Source organism: Periophthalmus magnuspinnatus, chromosome 10 (genome assembly GCF_009829125.3).
Source record: "Periophthalmus magnuspinnatus isolate fPerMag1 chromosome 10, fPerMag1.2.pri, whole genome shotgun sequence".
In the NCBI taxonomy this organism is placed as follows: domain Eukaryota; kingdom Metazoa; phylum Chordata; class Actinopteri; order Gobiiformes; family Gobiidae; genus Periophthalmus; species Periophthalmus magnuspinnatus.
This window is the reverse complement of record NC_047135.1, coordinates 11738029-11761862: the sequence shown is the minus strand read 5'-3', so window position 1 is coordinate 11761862 and position 23834 is coordinate 11738029. Positions and strand designations below refer to the sequence as shown.

The following is a 23834-nucleotide window of genomic DNA, read 5'->3' as shown; positions in this document are numbered from 1 at the left end:
TTTTGCATTTGATTTTTTCTTCTGCGTCAAAGCAAATTTCGTCAATCTCCGCTATTTCAGTGATCACCACTATTTCGGTCATGAGGAAACATCCGTCCCCCGGAACATGCTTACATGTCACAGCGCGGCACAGTGCAGCCCCCTCCTCTCATATCCACGCATCGGCTGCTGTGCTTTGGACGGGGGAAATCCTTAACTGAATTGCGTCATAAACACGTCAATAAACTCTCATTCACTGGCGATCAGGTACCACCGTAGCCGCCATATTCGCATCCATGGCAAAGCTGCGGAGCTTTAGGTGAGCGTCTATGGTCCAGTCATCAACATCCGATGATATTACCCCTCCGACCCCCACATCACAGCCTCCCGTCTGACCGCAGCCGTGCAGACTGCTTGTGATCATCAAAGCAGAAGAGCCGGATTTCTAAGGGCAAGACATGCAACGTGGAGCGTGGGTCTAGGTGGACTTAATATGATGCCTTAGACTTTATTACAAACCTGGGACAAGATGGAGGTAAATAGCGTTAGCAGTGAGGTGAGTTGTCATGTACGTGTCTTGCATGTTAATTTGTCTAGAGCTATTTTTGGCCAGTACTGTCCCGTTAAGTTAGCCTGGCCACGGCGGCTGGCTACGGCTTAAATCCGCGTCACGATCTGCAGCGCACCGTGATGCATGCTAACAAGCTAGCTTATGCTAACAGCTGGTAGAATGTTTATTTTTGTTGCACTTCTAAGTTTTACGACTCCAGTGGTCCTTCCCGAGTTTAGTTGCAGCGGTTTAGCCCACAGGAACACCCGATTCTTGGTCTCATGCCACATGCCCTAATTTTCATTTTTGTTTGTGTTACACTTGTAAAAGGGAGTTGCTTCATGGTTAGCTTAGCCTTTGTAGCATTAGCAAATAGTTAGCCTGCTAGTCCTGACCGCTTACTGGCTTTAAACTTGAGTGAGACAAGTTTGTATCAAAGCATTGAATCCAAGTTTCAAGCCACAAATCAAACTATTTTCAGTGCCTATGCAATTCAGCTTTTCAACAAGCTGTATAATAAAAAGCTAAACTATTTTAGTTGTCTGGTACTGCTTGCTGACTTGTACCTCCTGCAAATTTAGTTTTTCTGTCATTAAAATCAGAAATAAAATAGTCCCTTTTTAGCCGTTTACCCATTGAATACAAGACTCTCACAAAAAATAAATAAGCATAGTCTCCATCACAAACATCTTCCTAATAATGCACTTTACAAATTATAGACACAATTTGTAAACACACTTGTAAATAGTTTTAGTGCCACCTGTCAAATACCAATCAGTGCAGCAGACTTTCTCCCCAGAGCAGCAGAGAGAGAGGGCTAGTTTGCTTTAACCTGGGCCCCAGGATGTGATGTAATGTTTAGCTTATTCAAACTCACATTTGTTTTTCATCTCTGGCATTCTTTTTCTTATCCCCAACTCCGACTGTTGACTACACTGCCTCTTTAGGGCCCACAGAAGAAAAAAAACAAACAAACAAAACATAGCATTTACCCCTAAAATACACATTGTAACTTTGCACTGTTTTGCATTGGCCTTTGAACTTCTTGAGTATATTGCTGTAGTGTTGCTCGTCCATATAGGTCCATATAGTTTGTTGTTGATTGCAGTTTTAATTTGAAACCTTCAAAAAGCTAAACATATTGTTTACTTTAGTAGGCAACATGGACTTGCCAAGGTAACAGATGCAGCCAAGTAAACCTCAAGCTTAACTTCTTAAATGAGAGTAGCAGCCTTGACAGACTTTATTAAGAAAACACAGGACAAAATGGATAGATTATGAGCATGTGTGACAGACATCTTCTAATAAGGCTGAAAAAGACTCTTAGTTTGGTGATGCAAGTGTAGGCTGCTATCTGCTAGTAACTGTGATGATACATAGTAAGAGGTGGGAATGAATATGTGTGAATTATGAGTTATGATTTTGACTTGACAGAAAATCTCTCAGTGTATATTTTGAATATATATATTTTTATTTGATTAAACAGTTAATTAGATTTATAGATAATTGTTTTCAGATCCATAAGACAATGATGTTACTTTCTGCTATTGGGGCCTACTGATTGGGGCTGTAGTGAATGAGTTGTCAATTAATCAGCTGATGTTGTCTTAGTTGACTAATTATTTTATTAGGATTATAAGGATTAACTGGTGTTCGCTGGACTTTTGTGAGTGACTGGAGAGTTTAATCTACTTTATGATCTCATTTATGAAGATGCTGTTTACGTCTTTGTGTGAGCTTTTGTTAGGGCCACACCCTGTTTAGTTAATTAGTTACTACTTTAGGCAGCTACTACTAATTATACAAATATAGCTTGATTGGCATACTATTATTATCAAAGTATTGTTTCTCAATATTATTTTCTATCCTCCTTTTCAACCACACCGTAAAATCTGTTTTAATGTACAAAATGCATTTCACTTGCCCCTATCTTAATTAAACAGTTCTATAGATTGGTATAATGTGATGTGTAATGCAGTAAAAGTGTTGATGTGGCGGTGTGCTTGGCCTGTTCTGTGGCTGTAGATGAGTGTATGGTGAGCGGTGTGGGCTTGCGTAGTGCTATGACTCATCCCCCTCTTCACAGACTTGATGGAATTCAACACACACACACAAACACATTGGATTGAATACTTCAAGCGGCTTCAGTAAAAAAGGATGAAACATGAAGAGTGAGGTAATTCTAGTACAATGTCTTAGATCAGGTTTCATATAGTTAGTTGGTTATATATTGACAATTACATTTTTTGGGGTATTGACCTTGGTCAATAAGCGGATTTTTGCATATCATCAGTAACTGTCAAAAATGTGTTCGTAAACATCGTACGTTTTATGTTACATTATGATGAGGGCCGGCATGATGATAAAAACAGGACTTTTTTCCTCATATTGATTGATTACAACTGACTTTTAATTTAAATGGCAAATTCATTTTGCAAACATCTGAACTCTGACATTGACCATTTAAAGTTACTGGTTCTTGCACATTGTCAACATCACATTTCCAATGCAGTGTAGCTATATTACCCACTTTGAATAGTTACAAGTGCTCCCTGAGGTCTCTAAATCTTTTTAAATGATAATATAAGTGCATAGATTCTTGAAAAGTAAGTCATGAATGCATCAGACTCAAAGTAACTTTAAAGAAACATGTGGTCATTTTCCTGTAAATGGCGCTTTGAGACCAATACGATGCAGAATTACTGAAGAACCAGGCTGGAGTTATTTCTCATGAGATTGAATGCTGACTGCAGCTCTTCACCCACAGCCAGTCAGACATGTTGTTTTTGCTCCGGCCGGGGATTAAGCTAGAATGCTAATAGTGAGGGGCTTTATAGGGACGGGATGAGCGCCGGACAGCTGGTCGTGGCTTAAACTATAGACTCCATACTGTTTGACAACAAATAGAATGAGAACCGTAGGGTGCAGTGAAGAAGGCACCTTGTTTTTTTGTACTTGTGACTCATTGAATTCATCTGTTGATTTTGCTTGTATCATACATGTGGGCGTGTGACTGCTGAAAGTACTGGGCTCTGTTAGCGGAGGATCACGCTTTGCTGGAAAATGCTTACTTACTAGATGGGATTAAACTGACTGAATTCTGGCTCTGCGTCTGCACAGGTCAATGGACATCAGATCATGGACGAGCCCATGGAGGAGGGAGAGTCTTTCACGCACTGTGTAAGTCAACATCACTTTATTAAGCAAATCTCTATCAAGTCTATATCATAGTATGATGTAAGAGTACTGCTACTTGAAAATAATTTCATAGAATAACAGTTAGTAAAAAGTAGTATTTCAAATAATTATCCATGTAAAGGTAAGGATGTATTTGGCATCTATTTAGACATAACATCTTATTTTTGATTGAGAGTAATATAATCTGACAGATGAAACATTAAATAAAGCACAAAATAAAGTACTTCCAACAAATAGGAATTAGAGAAGTAACGCCCTACCTACCAAATTTAGAAAGTTTTAATATTATCAATATCAAGCTTTTGTCACTGATAGACATGCTCATTGAGGGAATAGTAACAAAAAACTTTTACTTATTGATATAAAAGTATTTTTACTTAAGTATGATGTGATGCAACTAAGTAAAATTTCTTCAAAAAGTTAGTCCAGTATAATTCAATAACTGTAACTGTCTTGTCTACCTTTTGGATATACCAAATCTTATGAGTTATGATTTTGACTTGACAGAAAACTAGTCAGTCTGCATCCTTTCTCATCTTCATTTCATTAAACAGTTAATCACTTAGGATATATCGTACCTTACTTATACACCCTGCTTTTGGGGAGCTGAGTCAATATGATAACTGTAACTGTAACAACTACCCACCTTTCTCTGTACCCTAATCAGATATGAATGAGGTTGTTGTGTCTTCAATGGCTTGTGTAGGATGATGGTGCTTATAAAGAGATTCCTATCACCCATCATGTGAAAGAGGGCTGTGAAAAAGCGGATCCATCTCAATTTGAACTTCTTAAAGTGCTTGGCCAGGGTTCATTTGGCAAGGTGAGAAAAGTGCAAGCTAAATCTGTTCCATCACTTTTAACTCTTTTATTAATATATCCTCTGTTCTGCAGGTGTTTCTTGTCAGGAAGATTATAGGTCCAGATGCTGGTCAATTATATGCAATGAAAGTTTTAAAAAAGGCATCATTGAAAGGTAACACAGCTTTATTTTGGTTTCAGAGTCTACTGTAAAGCTTTTTGTTTAACATTCTTCTTCTGTTTATCTACACAGTCAGGGATAGAGTTCGCACTAAAATGGAAAGAGACATTTTAGTTGAAGTCAATCATCCCTTCATTGTGAAATTGCACTACGGTAAGACAAAAAAACAAACAGGTGTTGTCAGGAAATGTGCCTAGCAGAGATTGAATACTCTCTAATTATTGTTGCTTGGATATTGGATATTAAAAACTGTTAATGTTAAATTGTTTGTGTGCTGTTGTGACTCACATGGTTGAGTGACAATCTTATAAGGTTGCTTGTTCAATCCATAGACTGTATATATAAATGGACATAGCTAACCTGCTAGCTGCTGCATTCCAAATAGGAAGTAAGCATAGGCACGCTTCTGACTTCATCGACTCTGGCTCCAATTCACTTTCAATTGAAAACTGTCGCCCCTCTCTCTGTAACTGCTGCTGTCAGGCTCGTCATTTTGGTCTTAAAATGTGCAGTGTCGGTGCGAAGGAGTATTGCCTTCAATAGCCTTGTTCCAGATTGGCTCGTTGTGTGCCATGATACTCGCGGTCAGAATTCCAAATATTGAACTCGGCTCCAAATTTTCCCCTATAACTGCTAGCCTCAATCATGTTCATTTGACTGGAGCCTAACACTATGGGTGATGTGTGATAGTGATAGTTCACTTCTTTATACAGTTTATGGTTCAATCCAAGTTTTGACCAATGCATATTATTGTTGTGTCTCTGGACAACACCCTCACCTTGCTCTAATGAGTTAGAGAGGCCATTGGTGCAGACTGGCAGCAACATTTCCTTCAGTCCACCTCAGGGCAGCTATGGCTGTTATAAATTACCATCACAGAGCAGAGTGTGGGGGTGAATGAAAAATGCGTTGTGTTATGTGTTAATGTTGAGCATTCGTTAAAATGCTAAATTGCTTATTACAACTAGAATGTCTAATGCTGGCCTGGAGAGCTGTATGAACTGATTCACAAGGGTACTTGGAAGTGCTGTTTTAGACCTTATGCTAAACCAGTGATAGTTATAGTAGTAGATAGGCCTGTTACAGTAATTATTATATTGATTTATCATTCAATATATGGAATCTGGAACAATATATTTTGGAGCTCATTATGTATTGTGTACACAATTTCCCTACAATAGTGTGGAGATTGTTGTTGTAGTACAATACATTTTTTGCTGTAGAGGGTTGAGTAAATGACTTCTATGGCTAATTATTGATTCATTGTGCTATTTATTTGTTGATATGTATGCATTTTTATGATACTGCCTATTTAACAATGGTTTACTGGGATTATCTTCCTTTATTTTAATATTGAAACTACTTTATCCTACTGAGACAATTATTGTTTATCACAATATTTATCTATAACTGTATATTGTGTTTCAAAATTAGTTGTTGTGACAGGCCTAGTAGCAGAGGCAGTTTCAGACAACAACCAGAGTTAAAATGATTATAGTGGCATATTGGAATATTAGATTTACTTGCTACTCTATGTTGTTAAACTGCGATGCAAATCAGCTGTGTCTGCTTGACGTATGCCCTTTGTGATTTTATACACTCCATGGCATAACTCGTTCACCTAATTAGGGCTATTCACAAATGATACGCAAGAAATGATAAAAGCAAAGTATTGAGAATTATATTAACATGATGTATTTCACTTACTTGTAATTTATTTGAAGCAATGTTTGGTTTTACTAGAGTTTTTATTACCGGATATGTCTTGTGACTCACTACAAAGTGTAATGGTTGTAGGTTGTGTTTTAATGGGTGTAATGGGAGGTTGCAACACAGGCAAAAACAGCTTGAGCATAAAATGGACAGCTAAGCATAAAGAGAAATCTATGGCATATTAACAATCTTTAAGCATACAGTTAAGGGAGTGTTTACATGTGCAAACTTTATGGGGAATGTATTTTTTAAACATTATTTTGCCTCTCACTTTTTCATTTAACAGGCCATCTGACTTAATTTCTTGTAGTACATGAAAATGCATTTTACTCCAAACAGTGTCTTGTAAAAGCAGCCATTCGTAAAAGACTAAATGATATTACCTCAACATTTTAAAAGGCAAACACTACCTGTGACCATCCCAGATGTCTATTCTTACACTCTGATGTTGAACCATGCCAAAGTGGGTGGGGCATTATATGTTTCAGAATTGAATACAGACCTTTTAATAAAACAAGATTTTGTGAAGTACATAATGTCACTCTAGATGCTTTATTACAGTCAGCTTGGACCAGGCAAAGTTATTAATCACAGAAATTCCCTTTAGCTTTACAGAAGTCTGCAAAAAGGGGCTATTGACTTTATTTTTACACCCTTTTTTTGCTGAATCTGGGTTTTCCCAAAAGCACTGTGAGCAATTATGTAAAAATTGCATGGAGTGTTTGACAGCTGTAATTTGTTTAGCCTGTAAACACTATTGACCTACATGTGTCTGCTTTTAATCTCACCATGAAAGTGCCTCCACTCAATCATAATAATATTAGTTTTCAGCTCAGATCACTGTTGTGTTTTTCTCCACAGCCTTTCAGACAGAAGGGAAACTGTATCTAATACTGGACTTTCTCAGGGGAGGGGATGTATTCACTCGCTTATCCAAAGAGGTAAGAGGACCTTCTGTTCCCTACACTGCAGCGTACTGTTGTTTTCATTATGTTTTAAACCCCTAGTGTGGCCTGTGCATATGCCACGCAGTTTAAAATGAGCCTGCTGGACCTGTTCATCTGACAGCTACAAATGACAAAACACAAAACACAACAGGTGTAAAGTGACTATTAGTCACTTATTTTCTTCCGTATTTACCTGTTATTTAAAGGAGCACTATGCAACTTTTTTAGGTATGGTAGGGTAGGCTAGTGCTACTCGTCATGTGTCCAGAGATGTACTAGTAGTTGCTTTTCCTCAAATGTGCCACTGTAGAACATTAAACTAATCTAATCTTTTACAACACATCTGACCTATTATTTTCTCTGGTGATGCCAACTGCTTGTCTCCATGGAGATAAATGCCTTACTGTGGAACATCTTTTTATACGGTCTATGGTGGATTGAACACAATCGGGTTCAGTTCAGGTTATTGTGGCGTTCCCTCCACTGTAACAGTTACAAAGTGCACCTAACTAAACATCCCAGTTAATCTGTCTTGTTATTGCGTGTTTTGGATTAATTATTTCTGAAAACAAAATTGTGCTTTCAGTTCTAGGTTTGCAGATCTGTGTAACTATTAGTAACATTTAGGGCTCAACCTAATAGTGAAATTTAGATATTTTTACATGGTTGGGTCCTGTTCTTGAAGTAGTCCAGGTGTAACCACAGTTTAATATTTTTATCTTTTTTTTTTGTATTGGTTACTTCTTAATCTTTGTTTAGTCTTAGTCTTTTTTGTTTTTGAAATTAGTCTAATAAAATCATAAAATTTACATATTTTCCTAATACTTGTTACAATAAGAGAAGCAGTATACAGCTATAACTCTTAAAAATGCAAATTTACATCTCATTTTAAAGGACCCTACTACACTATTGTCTGATCTGTATTATAATGTAGTTTCCTCATCACAAACATACCTGCAGTTGTGTTTTGGTTCATTCACATTTGTTGTGAATGTTACACTTTGTGTAACACACAAACCCTGCATATTTAGGCATTCTTCTTTCAAAACGGAAAACACTCTGTTCCACCATGTGATGTCATGTGGTAGTACAGGATGTGCTTCACTGTGTTTTTAAACTCCACACTACTTCACTTATTTCAGCCCTGAAATAACCAATTTCTACTGGAAAAAGGTAAAAGGCAACTGTTAACTTGAAAACTGCCCCTTTATGACATCCCAAAGTGAAACAGAGCATTTTGAGCTTGGAAGATGTAGACAGACTAATAATAAAGGATTACTCAAACATATGTGAATGAAACAAAACACAACTCCAAGTATATTTTTGAGGACATAACAACATTATAACATGGGTTACCTCCATTCCCTTTAGTATTTTTTTTTTTTTTAATTGAAATATCTTTTTATTCCCCTCTCTTTGTATCAGCAGTAGCTTGTCAGATACAGGCCCAGATCAATCCCCTTAATGCTCTTGGGAGCCAGAACAATGTGTGATTGTTCTGCAGACAGACCTCGTGTTGAAGGCATGTCTCACAACCAAAGCAACCGCTACTGGCAATGTCAAGTCAACATCTTTGAGTTGTGAAAATGTTTTTGAAATGTTGTGACAAAGATGATCCTCTGTTTTGAGTAATTGATAAAATTGAAGTGTTTGATGGCGATGTGTTTATTGTTGCTGTGTATTCCTCTTGTGTGGAGTTCAGAGAGTAAAATTGTCCAGTTTTTATCAGGTTATGTTTACAGAAGAAGATGTGAAATTCTACCTTGCAGAGCTGGCCCTGGCCCTCGACCACCTGCACAATCTGGGCATAGTTTACAGAGACCTCAAGCCAGAGAAGTATGAAACGTTTCCCTTTACACCCATAAAAACATCTGCTTTAAGTTTCCTGTCAGTATGGCCTCTTACATTTTATCAGGAGGTTTGTGATTACTAGTGATATCAAATGTAAGATATGAAGAAACATACAGTAATATTTATATTTAAACTTTGTGGTTAAATAAATATTGAAAATATGGATTATATTATTATTATTATTAGCATCGACTTTAGGGCAAAAAAGGCAGCTGAAGGAAAAACACAAGTAGCACACCCATTAGTGTTATTGTAGTTTAGAATTTCTACATTTTTGGGGAGACTCTAATGCCACACTTGCCCTATATTGGCTAATAAATGAATTATGATTTTGTTGTCACTCAAAAGGAACTTGAGTCCCCAATGTGTCAATTTGTCTTGCTTAGAAATCAAATTCATGCAAATCAATGCAAGCAAGTAGTGTTTTTTGACTCTCTCTAGACTTTGGACAAGGACAATTTCTCAAAATTATCAGCATTTTTTTGTTGGTTGATGTTCCTTTAGATATTGGACTGAACACTGTGTTACTCGTATACATTGCGATTTGCATGTGTATGTATAATTATACCGACTCGGGCCCCAATCTTTATTTTGCTTTATTTGGCACTTACATATAACATTATGATTTTGAGAATATTTTTATGGCTTTCCAGCTATGACAACTGTCCTCCGGTGTATAGCCAATAGGCATTATATCTTTTGACCTATCATTATAATTATATGCTTAAAACCCAATAATTAATTACTAATTAATGAGGAAAATAGATGTTTTTAAATGGTATAAACATGGGCTCGAAAAGAAGAAACTAGTTTTGCATACCCATGTCTATACATATTCAAACCTTTTCAAGCCAACAGACAGATTTTTTAAACTCTCCTTTGTGTCTTCTTGATTTTTCAGCATCTTACTTGATGAAGCTGGACATATAAAATTAACAGGTATGTGTGGATTATTACAATCACACATTTAACATTCTGAATAAGATGTTTTCCTCTTTCTTCTGCAGATTTTGGTTTGAGTAAAGAGTCAGTGGATGCTGATAAGAAAGCTTATTCTTTCTGTGGTACTGTGGAATATATGGCCCCTGAGGTGGTCAACAGGAGAGGACACACACAGAGTGCAGACTGGTGGTCACTGGGCGTACTGATGGTATTTACACAACATATTTACTTATCTAGTTTCTATTGGTTTATTGACAAATTAGAAGACTGCAGCCTGCAAATTCTATAACTTCAATCACTTAATGACAGAGTTTGACGGATATTCTGTGAAAATGAACTGTTTAAAGAGAGGAGTGTGGAATTAATCAAATTGTAATCAAATCAAAATCTAATCGTTTCAAATCGCCAGTGATCAGTTCGGGTCTTTTTATGGAGAGATCTATCATGTGGCATTATGTATGTATAGAACAGAGTTAAGACTTTGAAAGAATATACTGGACTATTTTTGTGTTTAATTGCATATTGAAAATCTGCCTTGTTTACGCTCATCAAATTAAAATTGAAGGCCACCTTGACAAGTTTATAGTTATAAAAAAATCACATTATATTTGGATTTTATGCACCTGTGACCACTTTTGAAACTGACCACTGCAGACGTAGCCATCGCAATTAAACAGCTAGATGTTAAAAACACAGGATAATTGTTTTCATTCTCTTTACCTGTTAGGGTTAATATGTTACAATAATATGGCTTGTATAATGCTTTGCGTTTGAGTGCTTGAGTCCTTACCTTATTTTTTGATCTTGTTTTGGCAGTTTGAGATGTTAACGGGGACATTACCGTTCCAAGGGAAAGACCGCAATGAGACGATGAACATGATTCTCAAGTGAGTCATTTTACACTGAATACATTAATATTACACCACTAAAGCAGCAGTAGCAGTAGGAGGAAGAGGAGGATGAGGAGAAGGAGGTGGGCATTAACCAGTGCTACTCTCTTCTCTCTCTCTCTGTTTCAGGGCTAAGTTGGGAATGCCCCAATTCCTCAGTTTGGAGGCCCAAAGTTTGCTAAGAATGCTGTTCAAAAGAAACCCAGCAAATAGGTTAGGTAAGTGTTGTGTTTGAAAAATTAATATTAGAGTAAATGTATGTGAGGGTCGTTGGGTTTATTGCTGGCTTGTGACTGTAAATAGAGAAGAGATCAAGATGTTAAACTACCATTTCAAATGATTTAATATTCAAAATCATTTCAGTTTAGCATTTTTGTACAGCCCTCACCAAAAGTGAACAGCTCAACAGCTGCACGTAACGGCAAAAAAACAATTAGCCACTGAGGTTCACAAGACAGTTTTGAGCCCAGTGAAAAGTATCAGGAGAGCCATGAATATGAAAACATAACTTTCTGTGCCGAGATACAAGATGCAGTGCAAAGAATGCCTATGCTATAATTAAATTTAATGAATACATTTTTAAGATACACTCACTATGTAACTTTTCTGGTGGAGGCTCTCCTAGCTGCCAATATGTTTAGCCAATATGGCATTGAATTGATCTATATTGCATGCATTTCATTACTAATTTTTCTATTACTCAAAAGCATTTATTTGTTTACTCTGGGCAGGCTCACCTCTCCACAGATACAACTTGTAACTTGACCTGGTCATGTCACCTTCTTTTCTCCATGTAGATGGATATGTTTAATGCCATGCTGTGGAACTTTCTAGGCAAAGCAATAACTTCCCCATGGAGAGAAATCAGTGATGGACCCCCCCCATCAGGCATTGCATACAGTGCAACTTTAGTTTAGAGTCACAAATTATACTGGTGTTTTTGTTCTATTTTAGGTTTTGAGCTTGTTCCTCCGTATGACTTCACATTTTGGCACTCACTCACACAACACACTGTGCAGACTGAAACATGAAAAGTGTTGATCCCTTTGAAACAATAAACCACAACTCATCAGGTTAACTCATTTTTGTTTTGTTTAGGGGCTGGTCCAGATGGCGTGGAGGAGATCAAACGGCATGCTTTCTTTTCCACCATCGACTGGAACGTAAGCAACAAAAAACATACAATAGATTGCCTTCACATGATATTCGAGAATCCCGATAGTTTAAAATTGAGTTGGAGGGCAGGTCAATTTCTATGGTGGAATTTGCTTTTTAAATTGAACTCTGTGCCAGTGTTTGTTTCATGTGGATAGACCGAGTAATTGCAGATTTGTTGACCTGGTTTACGGTCAATAATCTCAATCTCAATAATCTGACAATGTATTTTCTGTTATCATAAATAAATTTAAAATCATTTTTCACAATAATTTCAGAAAGTGGTGTGATTATTCAACTCTTAAGAATTTAGGACTTTATCATAAGATTATAAAGCTAGTTTGTGAAGCTAATTCCCCACTAATAAGTAGGTTCAACATTTATGGATCATAAATTTTGATATTTCTTTCCAAACAGTACATCTTTGTCCTTGTCCACTGTCTGAGATTATGACATCCAAATCTAGAACATCTCCTCTCTCATTTACTGGTCACAGCGTGGTAACATGTAACTCTCCAACTTGTGCTGACGATTCACACCTCACAAACGTTTTGGCTGCGTTGGCTCGTGGGCTTCGTGTTAGGGGCATGCCAGCTCCGTGCGGGGTTTGCCTGGGCGTGTGGCCAGTTCTCTGAGTGCCAGTGTTTAAGAGGCAGTAGGAGGCAGTTGGCACGATCATGCTGTTAAAGGGCGAGAGAGGGTTAATCTGGGAAAAGACCCGCTCACTCTCTCGCATATGTTCTGCACAATGAACAGCTTAATACTGTGATGGGATCTCCTATTGTTATAAAATATGTTAGGTTTAAAGTACTAGTGTTCTTGTAATATAGCCTTCCCTCTGACATTTATTTATTTTGAAAAAAAAAAAGACTTTATTGCAGACTGCTTACCATGTTTGTTTTTTTCTCTTATTTTGAGTTGCCCTCTGGGATCCTGCACACTTTTTTATAAGATGGATGACATTTAAAATCTCTCGCTAAGATATAATACTAATACAATATATATGTACTATACTACACTAATGCTAATACTAAAAAAAGTGTTAATGGCATCATAGTTGTTTTCATTTATCTTCTTTGTGGAGACTGCTTGTTATGCCCTTGAATTTTAGTTGAAGTTGTATATCTTTTCTTTGTGATGAACATGTCAAAATGAGCATGCATGCCATAAATTAGACTTGGTTTCTTCCTTCATGCTTAAACACAACTTTTTAATTAAATTTATTTCATATTAGTTTCCAAGAAGATAGGATTTTGTTGTAGAACACTCTGCAATTAGTCCAACTTTATACATTTTTTGGTTTGGGTTGGTACTTGTGTAGGTCTAATTAAACTAGTTGTCTTTGTCTGAAGTGTAACATATTCTGATATTTGTAGAAACTGTACAGAAGAGAGCTCCAGCCTCCGTTCAAGCCTGCAGCAGGAAAACCAGACGATACTTTCTGCTTTGACCCAGAGTTCACTGCAAAAACGCCTAAAGGTAAAAACTCCTATATGTAACTTTATCTGAGAAATGCTGTCTATCGCTGCATTCAGGATGTCTTCTGATCTCTATGTAAAACAGGCACTTTCAAAATTTCCATTATTGAGATTAACTTGAAAAACACACAGAAAACCTATAGTGCATCAATTAACATAACAAAAACAACATGTTTACACAGGAAAAATGTGGAGAATTGTTGTGTGTGTTAGAGGAATTGCATGAATGGATGTATGTTTTTATTTAGGACATTTCCAAGCAAAACAACAACCTGGCTATAATAAAAGGCTTTCTATGGGAAGGATACAAAACTTGGAATATTGTGACATAATTGCGCAAACACGACTTATTTTTCTGTCAGTTGTAAGGGGTGGCAGACAGAGGTTAAGGCTAGTTGCTCTTGCTACAGCCGAGAGTGACTTAACACTCTGGAGGCTCTGCATAGGCTAAAACTCTAATAATGATAAGAATGATGATAAGTCAGTAGGAGTCGATGGAGAACTTTAGCTTTAACTTAAAGCAGACCTATTATGCAAAATCGACTTTTAAAAACTTCTAACTATGTTATAGTTATTTTTCTCCCCACCATTTACATTTTCAAAGTTGTGCTTGGAGTGATTCATGCATATTTGATCACTCTTTAATCGCTTATTTTCGATGTCATATTGTCATCAACTCCCGTTTTCACCGCCCCTTGGTATACGCCCACTTCTTTCTACTTACTTTGTGATACACATAGGATTCTGCAGCATCAGGTCATTTTGGTTAAACAAATTGTTTTAAAAGTCTGCAGCTTGCTAGTGTGATATGCAGCTAACCATAAGCAGGGCCAATTGTGATGATGCTACGGCGACTTGTTTCTTTTATTAAGTTCTTTTTGACTAGATGATGATGGATAAACTTATAACATATAACTTTATAGATCGTCAAATACATAGCAATAGGTGTTCTTTAAATAGCCCAAAACAAATAAGAACATGCATTTTCTGTTTTAATCCTATTGCCCTGACCTACAACCTTGACGCTGCATTGCAATCAATGGTTTGTGTCAAAATAATAATATCCCCCGTGTAAACCACTTCAAGACTTGACCCTCTAGATAAGGATCATTCCCCTAAATCTGTAAACCTTACCAAACAATCACATATCTGTCATTATATCTATACTGTTTAGTGTTTATCTTTATTTGCTTAGTTGGTCCGCAGTATTTTACCCCTTCTTGTTGCTATTGGTAGAAAGAGAAGTCCTGTTATATGTGCTTGTCTGTCAGAATATATGATTTATGTTATATTATTCTGTGCATGTTAGACTCTCCAGGTATACCTCCCAGTGCAAACGCTCACCAGCTGTTCAAAGGCTTCAGTTTTGTGGCTCCAACGCCGATGGACGAAAACAAGAGCTCACCACTGCTCAGCATTCTGCCCATCGTCCAGGTAACATCCATTCAAAGGATAATTACAACAGATGTCATAATTATTATAGAAGGGGCTGGTAATTATGTTAAAGTGTGTGGAGATGAATAGACTGAATGGTATATCTAATGAGTGTTATGCCATTGGACAGTAAAGGTAGGTGTGAATAGCTGTTTTCACATAATATAGTTTCATGTTTCTGCAAGTACATAGACACAAAGTTACTGATTTGCTCTTGGTATAAGCCCAGTTTGGCTAAACCAAGACTACTTCCAGACCCAAACCTGGACTAAACAAGGACTAGAACAGGACCAAACCAAGTCCACATCAGGTCTAAAATGGGTTCAATTCAGGACCAAATAATGACAAGTGTGAACACCCTTAGGTCGTTTTTCGCACTGCCACTAGTTAGGTTGACATGAAAGAGCATTCAGTCTGAGAGTGGTGCACTTGGGCCAGTGTGAAATCAATAGTCGCATTCTGATTCGCAATAAAGGCCCCACCCCCTCTCTGGAATGGGACTAATGCGATGTGAACACAGCTGACCTCGGGTCAGCCTTCGCAGTCCGGTAACAATAAAGTGCTTGGAATTGGGCAAAAAAGTGCTTGAAGCCCACAAAACTGTATGAATGGGCTCTGCTGAGCTGCTGTTTGACATGATCATCTGTCTGCACAGGTAAGCCTGCCTCTGTCTGCGCAGGTGAACTTGGGTCGTTGTGAGACATTCAAAAAGCTGTTTCTCCTCTGCCACCAGCATGTACAGTCCTCATGGTGAATTTACCCACAGATGAAAGAAAAGACCACCATCTATAGGGGAAGAGAGCACGTGCTCACATATTCTCGAGGCTCTGTCCACTTGAAGCGCATTGTCATAGAAATACGTTTGGTGATCAGCTGATGGAGTCTCATATGGCTCATGGTGTGATGTTTGGAGTGAATGATTTGTGACTCAAAAGTAAACAAAAATACATCTAGTGCGCACTCCACAGAGCACACGAACATGTGTGAAAACGACCTAAGCCCTGGTCTTGTTTAGTTCCTGGATTAACCCCAGTTTTGATGATGTACGTGTGTTTAAGTGTGCTGTAATGGGATCCTCTACAACCCAAAGAATTGTAAATAAACTAATTAAATGTCTTCCTAAAAATGTAACTCCTATTTTTCTTTATTAAATTTTATTTTATGTGTTTCTCAGATGCACGGAGGCTCAGCAAAATTCTCTGACCTTTATGAGCTACAAGAAGACATAGGAGTCGGGTCATACTCAATCTGTAAACGCTGTGTTCATAGAGTGTCTGCCATGGACTACGCTGTGAAGGTAACCACACAATGTTCAATTCGTTATCTACAAGGGAGTTAACAATATAAAAACAATCCACAGTAGGAAAAGTCAAATTAATACATACATTTTAGAAAAGCTTTTCAACCCAAAAGCTTAGGTTGAGATGGTATTTCATGATATCACATTATATAATGTCTAATACAGCAGGATGAAAAAGTGAGTTTATAATGGAAGTCAATGGACCATGTTTGGTTCTGAAGGGTACCAACGTAGGCCAAAATTCTAGCACATCAATTATAACATTGGAAACATCTGGCTCTAACTGCAACATCAACTTTGTGAAATGTACACAAACCATTCCCCAGGGTGTGAGGGGTTAAGGGGTTAGTTTTAAGCCTAAATCATTCCTAATAAACTATTTATTCATTATGAATTAAGTCTCAGTCTTAAGTCTTATTCAGGCTAGTTAAGGTTTAGTTATTCTAAAGTGCTATGCAAAAATTGCCTTATTAACAATAATTGTACCTGCCTCCTATCCCCATTAGATATTATAATCCAGCATGTTGATAAGCCCTATTCATTTGCACATAAACTGGCTTAAGCTGCATCACTATCCCCTCTTGTTCCCTGCTTTCATTTATTACATTTATTGTGTAAGATGTCTGCTAATAGAAAGGTTACAGTGAGCCGTGCTGAGTAATATGGACCCCCTCGAGATTAATGAGATGTCTACATTTGCATACTACACTCAAGTCCTCACAATCAGAACATAATTACACCAATTACACAGTGTTTATAGTACAATTGTGTAACCTGGTTGGAGGTAATATTGGACGTTGAGATGTAGTAATCACCTCCATAGTGTCTCGCCTGTTTAAAATCGTGCTTGTTTTTTAATAAAGTGATGTAATGAAATGTAGCATCACTTTTTCCATTTATCAGATGACAGCAGTGGCCCTAACAGATAATAATGTAATGTCGATTACCCAATTTAATACAATAACACTTCATATAAGGTGATCTTGAAGTATAATCACTATACAATATTTAAATGAGAACAGAGGAAGTGAAGAAGGGCGAGTTACCTCAAGGGCACACAGTCATCTTTGGTTGTGTTTTATATTATTTTATACACCTAAAAATATGTCTACAAATATTACAATAATACTTTTGTTACAGATCATTGACAAAAGTAAAAGAGACCCTTCGGAAGAGATTGAAATCCTTATGCGATACGGGCAGCATCCGAACATCATCACATTGAAAGACGTATGAATCATATCACACACATATATATTTGACATCATACACTGTTTTGGGGGGGGGGCTTACCTCTTCCCTCGTTTCTCAGGTGTACGATGAGGGCCGGTACGTTTACCTGGTGACAGAGCTGATGAAAGGTGGAGAGCTACTTGACAGAATCCTCCGACAGAAGTTTTTCTCTGAGCGAGAGGCCAGTGCTGTGCTCTACACCATCACCAAGACGGTCGACTACCTCCACTGCCAAGGGGTAACGCGCTTCTCACACTGTATGGACTCATATGATGCTGATCGATGAGATGGAGACTTCAGAATGCAATTTTAGTCAATCTAGCAACCGGCAATGACAAAAATGACATCATTATCAAAAGTTACATTATTCTTCTTGGAGAAGTTGGTTCTTCAATCTATTTTTTTTTTCTATAAATATGCACTTTTTACATTTGTATTTGATTATCTTCACCAAACAAAAACTGTACATTTTCCTAATATGAATAGCTTAAAGTAAATTTAATAATTAACTTTTTTCATTTGGTTTTGTGTTTGGCAGGTAGTACACAGAGACTTGAAACCGAGTAATATCCTTTATATGGACGACTCTGGGAATCCCGACTCGATACGAATCTGTGACTTTGGTTTTGCCAAACAGCTCCGAGGAGGGAATGGGCTACTGCTCACACCCTGCTACACTGCCAACTTTGTGGCACCAGAGGTACTACATGTACATTAAACATATTTATATATTTTTATGTTTAAGGTAACCCTTATAAGTGTCTGTTCAAATATTTGTCATCTTTGCGTAGGTACTAATGCGGCAAGGTTATGATGCAGCCTGCGACATATGGAGTTTGGGAGTTTTACTGTATACAATGCTGGCGGGGTAAGAATTCATGACTTACATGTCCACCATTTTGTCTTTAAGAAAATGATTAACTGTTCAACTGTGTGACAGATTTGTGGGTCCTCGTTCACTATGTCCAATAACAATATATAATCTAAGAATTAAAAGAAAAGATCACTTTTCAAGCAGAAATATTCTATTTCAATTCAATTTATGCTCAAACAATTCATGTAAAGCTCAAGTTTTTATCTGTCACACTAACTTTACATTATCGTTCAGGGAGTTTGAGTGTGAGTAGTTCACTATTGTTTGGTTATGTGTCAATCATCACAGATAATTGTTGAATTGCAATGTTTCTTTCACAATAATATTTTATTCCTTTGCTGTTTTTAAGCCTCAATTTAATCTGTTAATTTTGGTTCAACGTTTATTTTTCTTAAACCTTTTCCGGTTTTCTCTCCCTAGGTACACACCGTTTGCAAATGGGCCAAATGACACACCAGAGGAGATCTTACTCCGAATAGGATCTGGCAAGTTTTCTTTGACGGGCGGAAACTGGGATACTGTCTCGGACTCTTCAAAGGTACATACAAATATATGTTATGCAGTATGTAAGACTCCAGTGTGAAAGAAAGTGAAATTAAAAGTTGGTATCAGTTAGATTTTTTTTTCTAAAATACTGTGTGCCTCTAATGGCATTTTTTTTACAGCATGTTTTGCAATTACGCATTTCTGAATGTGTTTGTAGAGGTCTAAACTACAGGTTCGACATGATTTTTCTATAAGAGACAGGATATTTTGGACATTGTATTGTCTATATAACAATTTGATAATTGCTTGCTCCAACTTTATATTGAAATGGAATCAAAATTTAAATTTATTGTGCAGTCCTCATATAAGTTAATATTTTGTTCTAACAGAGCTTATTTCCTTGCTTGTCCCAGGACCTCCTGTCTCACATGCTGCACGTGGACCCTCATCAGCGGTACACAGCGGAGCAGGTGCTGAAACATTCCTGGATCACCTGCAGAGACACACTACCGCACTTCCAACTCACGAGACACGACGCCCCACATTTAGTCAAGGTGAGATGGTCTTGTTAGCATTTTTTTTCTTATTAAGGAAACTACCTCAAACCACCACAAGAGGGCAGCTGCTTCACATTTACTCTGCCATTGTTTTAACTGAAACTCTGGTTTGACTTAATCTTATATTGCAAGCATTGCATATAGCGTGCTAGTTGTTGTTGGCATTTTACGGAATGGCAAACTCTGCCCTTGCCTTGGAAAGTTGTGAAAAGCTTTATACATCTCTGTGAGTCTCACAAAAATCTATCTGTGCACACCTTTTGTGTTAAGGGAGCAATGGCTGCCACTTACTCCGCTCTGAGCCAGAAGACCAGTCAGCCCGTATTGGAGCCAGTGGCCGCGTCCAGTTTAGCCCAACGCCGCAGCATGAAGAAACTCACCTCCACCGACATGTAGTCCCCCAAAAAAACGCTAGAACTACAACCTCAGAATCTCAACCGGACTAAGCGGATCTAAACAAGCTCTGGCCAGTCGCACTTATACAAAATACTGTCTCTATGAGTATTTTTTTAACCTATTTATTATTATTGTTTTTGGACACGCCCTTCATATGCATTCACACACTGGACGATGTTGCATCATGAAGAAGTCAGCTGATTATGACATATCTGTTACTGCTGCGGAGAGAAACATGTATAAACCCCTCATCAGTCAATTAGAATATACTAAGTGGGAAAGTGAATTTTGTTGGTAGTGTGGTTCAAATATATAATAGTGTAATAGAAGAAAATGTTTCAAGCATGTATTCATTTTCATTTTGATGGCTATGTAACATTATATACAGTGAGTGAAACAGGGCTAAAAAAAACATTTTTTGTTATCCAGGTCTAAAATGAGGCTTAACCTAGGTCTAAAGTGGTTCTAAACCAGGACTAAATTGTGAGCAAATTCAGACCACAGCTAAACAAAATTAAACCAGGTCAGAGCTGGTTTAATTATGTTACAACCTGTAACATAGGTTACAGGTTGTAACATATGTGGATTAAATCATTTCTAAAGTGGGTCTAAATCAGGACTAAACCAGAATTAAACCAAATATAAATTATCAATTCTAAGATTAATCAAAGATTAGACCAGGGCTAAATTAGTCTAAACCACAATTAAACTAGGTCAAAGCCAGGACTAAACCAGGACTAAACCAGGACTAAACCAGGACTAAACCAGGACTAAACCAGGACTAAACCAGGACTAAACCAGGGCTAAGCCAGGTCAAAGCTAGGACTAAACCAAGTCTTAACATGACTAAACCAGGACTAAACCAGGTCAAAGCTAGGACTAAACCAGGTCTTAACATTACCAAACCAGGACTAAACCAGGTCAAAGCTAGGTCTAACTCATTTCTACATATTGGTGCTAATTTCACTTTTAACCTCCATCAAAGTAGGACTAAAGAATAAATTAAACTGACTCTAAAATAAACTAATTTGTGACTTGAACTGCTAAGTACTCTTTTTTTTAACTTTTGCAATAGATACCCTATTTTAAAAGGTTTATATTTGTATTAATGACTGAATTTTGGTGCCCATTAACTAAATACCCCATCAAATTGAACTAAAACACATGCTTGAACATTTTATCTTAATTTATCATGTATGCATATCACTTTGAACTGCACTACTGACTCCAATGGCATTTCCCATGATGTTTTAATGTATTGATGTAGGGCAATGTTTATTTCCACAGCTCTCATATGCACTTGCCCTCCTCGCCTTCTCACCCTCTCTTCCTCTGGCCGGGGGAAGATACGCACCAGCTGATGTTTTTCCTTCACTGTGATTGGCTGATTCAAAGCTGCTTCAACAAACTGTGGACCCCCCCAAGACCCCCCACTGCTTTTCATCGACATATCTAAGCTTAATATTTCTTTTTTTTTTCCTATATGTGTACATCCTTGCTGTTTTTTGCTTTGCTCTTGTTTTTGATGTATGTGGGAGAGTGCTGGGAAGATGGTGTATTGACGTACAATGGGGAAATACTGTTTATCTTCTGAGGGCTTGTAATGGAAGATTATAGAGTTTTGCCAAAAAGAAAAAAAAAATCCCCCAAGATCAAAAAATACATCGACCAGCACTTTGGTTTCATTCACCAATCCAGCATAAGATTATGACCACTGATTATGAATAATGTGCAATGTATTTCCATTAAGGCACTTGATAATTGGTGCAGTATATATCAGGACACCACTTTACATTTAGTTTGTGCTCTACCCATCATTTTTGAGGCGAAAATGTTAATACTTGTAATTTGACAATGGCGAATTCTGCAAATATGTAGGTAATATAATGTCTTTTGCAGAGAAGTAAAGAATTCTCGTAGTGTTATGTATAAAATGTACCAACCTGAAGTTTGAATCAAAAATCAAATATACCTTATTGGGAAATTTGTTTTGAGCAAAATGTTCAATCAGTAAGGACAATACAGACACGGCATACAATGTTATAAATACACAAGTTTAGCTAAAAAATAACAAAAAGTATAATAAAATATAGTATAAAAATAGTCCTTATAACCTTTAGCAAAAAAAAAGACTTCTACAAACTTGTTCTTTAAATGCAAATGATTCTTGCATTTGTTGATCCTCTCAAACATTGATCTCAATATTAACATTAACATGCACCCAGCTAGGTCATTGTGTCTGAAATTTGCAATTAAGATGTCTTTTTAATGGTGTGTATGGTTAAAAGAAGGAGCAGATGTCAACCAGTGCCAGGTAATACACATGGGGAATAAAAGTTTTCCCAAGTTATTCAATTCAAATTACAAAAAAATAAAAAATAAATAAATTAGAACAACATCTGAATATTTAGTGTGTCACATTTATTTATTATTCTATTATTATAATGTGTGTTAGGTTGGTGGTCGTAATCTTTTGCCTGATTGGTGAAGATGCATGCAGATGACAGCGTCTTTCTTTAAAATTCAACATCATGTTCATGTGTGATGTTGTGTATTGAATGTGATTGCTGCAGATGGACAAAGCTAAAAAAATAGCATTAAAGTATTGAAGCTGTTGGCGATGAAGAGCAGGCGGGGGCACTGTAGGGACTTCGCTGGGGGGACAGGATGTACCCCTTTGAACCAGAGAAGCTGAATTATAAATATATATATAAAGACATTTCCGTGGATTTCTCTTCAAAAAGACATTGTGGAAATTGTATGATAATGTATTTATTTCATTTGATTTTTAAGATTCTATTTTTCTTTCAGGTTATGTATATATTGACATTAAAGATCATTATTGACATGCACTAATTGTCTTCTATAACAGCGATTCTCAAAACATCTCAGGCGAAGCAATAACATCTCCATGGAGACAAACAAGAAAAGTTATGTAGTGCACCATTAACATGGCTGGAATAGAACTGAAGCAGCACTAGACAAGACTGGGGCAAAACCAGGAATATGCTTGATTTCAGTTTAATCCCCAACTATTGGCAGGACTTGGCATGAACATGTAATTATACAGGATATATTGCATCTAGTATTCCTTATTTCTAAATGAGTTTTACATGAAGGCCAACCTTAACCTAACAACATTGCCCTCTTGTAATATGAAAGTGTTTCTAATTATCAAACAAAAGCAGCTGAAGAGGTGAGGAACATTATGTCATGGTTCTGAGGTGAAAGTATTAACAGTCCACTAATTGCCTTCAGAGTTGACGCTTTTTAGTCTGGAACAAGTGTTTGATTAGGACTACAATTCAGTAGCAATAGTTTGAAGGGGGTATTTCAACTTTTATTTATAGATATATGGGACTTGGACTTGGATCTGGTGGAAGTCTGTCACTTGCCTTTATCCATGCAAATTGTATTGCTGTCTTGAATTTTCCACAGTATGGCATTACGCTATTGTTACTTTCAGTGTGAACCATTCCAGGCAAAACATAAACCTATTGAGCCTATAATTTTCCTTTGCAATCTTGACATTATAGTATACAATATTTAACTGCTTCATGCTATGTTATCCTAAGGACTCCCTCTTTACCTCATATCTGATGATCAGCTGTAGGCACCACCAGTTACCACTAGATGTCCTTATTGCTCACTTCCACCTCTCTCTCTCTCTGTCTCTCACTCTATCTTTCTCCTCTCCTCTCTGTTTAAACACAGAAGGGTCCCGGTGCTTGCTCCGTCCTGCTCCTATGTAAATGATCTCTCGCCAGGCACCCTCGCGAATCCAACCCCCCTCTCCCCAGAGAATTGTACCCTTTCGTCCGACCACTGGTGTGTGCTGGAGCTGTCACGAGCAGACCACGTAGACCGGC

General features: G+C 37.3%; 1 protein-coding gene across 1 annotated transcript; it reads left to right on the top strand.

The window, feature by feature from the left end:
• The first annotated feature begins 109 nt into the window (after nucleotides 1-109).
• rps6kal (ribosomal protein S6 kinase a, like) lies at nucleotides 110-22816 on the top strand. The gene is made up of 22 exons (XM_033974052.2): nucleotides 110-535; nucleotides 3650-3709; nucleotides 4434-4550; nucleotides 4622-4703; nucleotides 4782-4862; nucleotides 7284-7363; nucleotides 9099-9205; nucleotides 10122-10159; nucleotides 10228-10370; nucleotides 10979-11049; nucleotides 11182-11270; nucleotides 12151-12215; nucleotides 13584-13686; nucleotides 14995-15119; nucleotides 16294-16416; nucleotides 17560-17649; nucleotides 17732-17890; nucleotides 18191-18352; nucleotides 18444-18520; nucleotides 18947-19064; nucleotides 19426-19566; nucleotides 19840-22816. Exons 1-22 carry the CDS (start codon nucleotides 509-511, stop codon nucleotides 19963-19965), a joined length of 2184 nt encoding a protein of 727 aa, XP_033829943.1. The 5' UTR covers nucleotides 110-508; the 3' UTR covers nucleotides 19966-22816.
• Nucleotides 22817-23834: the final 1018 nt, after the last annotated feature.

Bases quoted from the DNA above. Each gene is read 5' to 3' on its own strand.
- rps6kal (XM_033974052.2), top strand. From the start codon at position 509: ATGGAGGTAAATAGCGTTAGCAGTGAG. The intron at 4,704-4,781 runs GTAACACAGCTT...TTATCTACACAG, and splicing joins AAAAAAGGCATCATTGAAAG to TCAGGGATAGAGTTCGCACT. The intron at 10,371-10,978 runs GTATTTACACAA...TTGTTTTGGCAG, and splicing joins GGTCACTGGGCGTACTGATG to TTTGAGATGTTAACGGGGAC.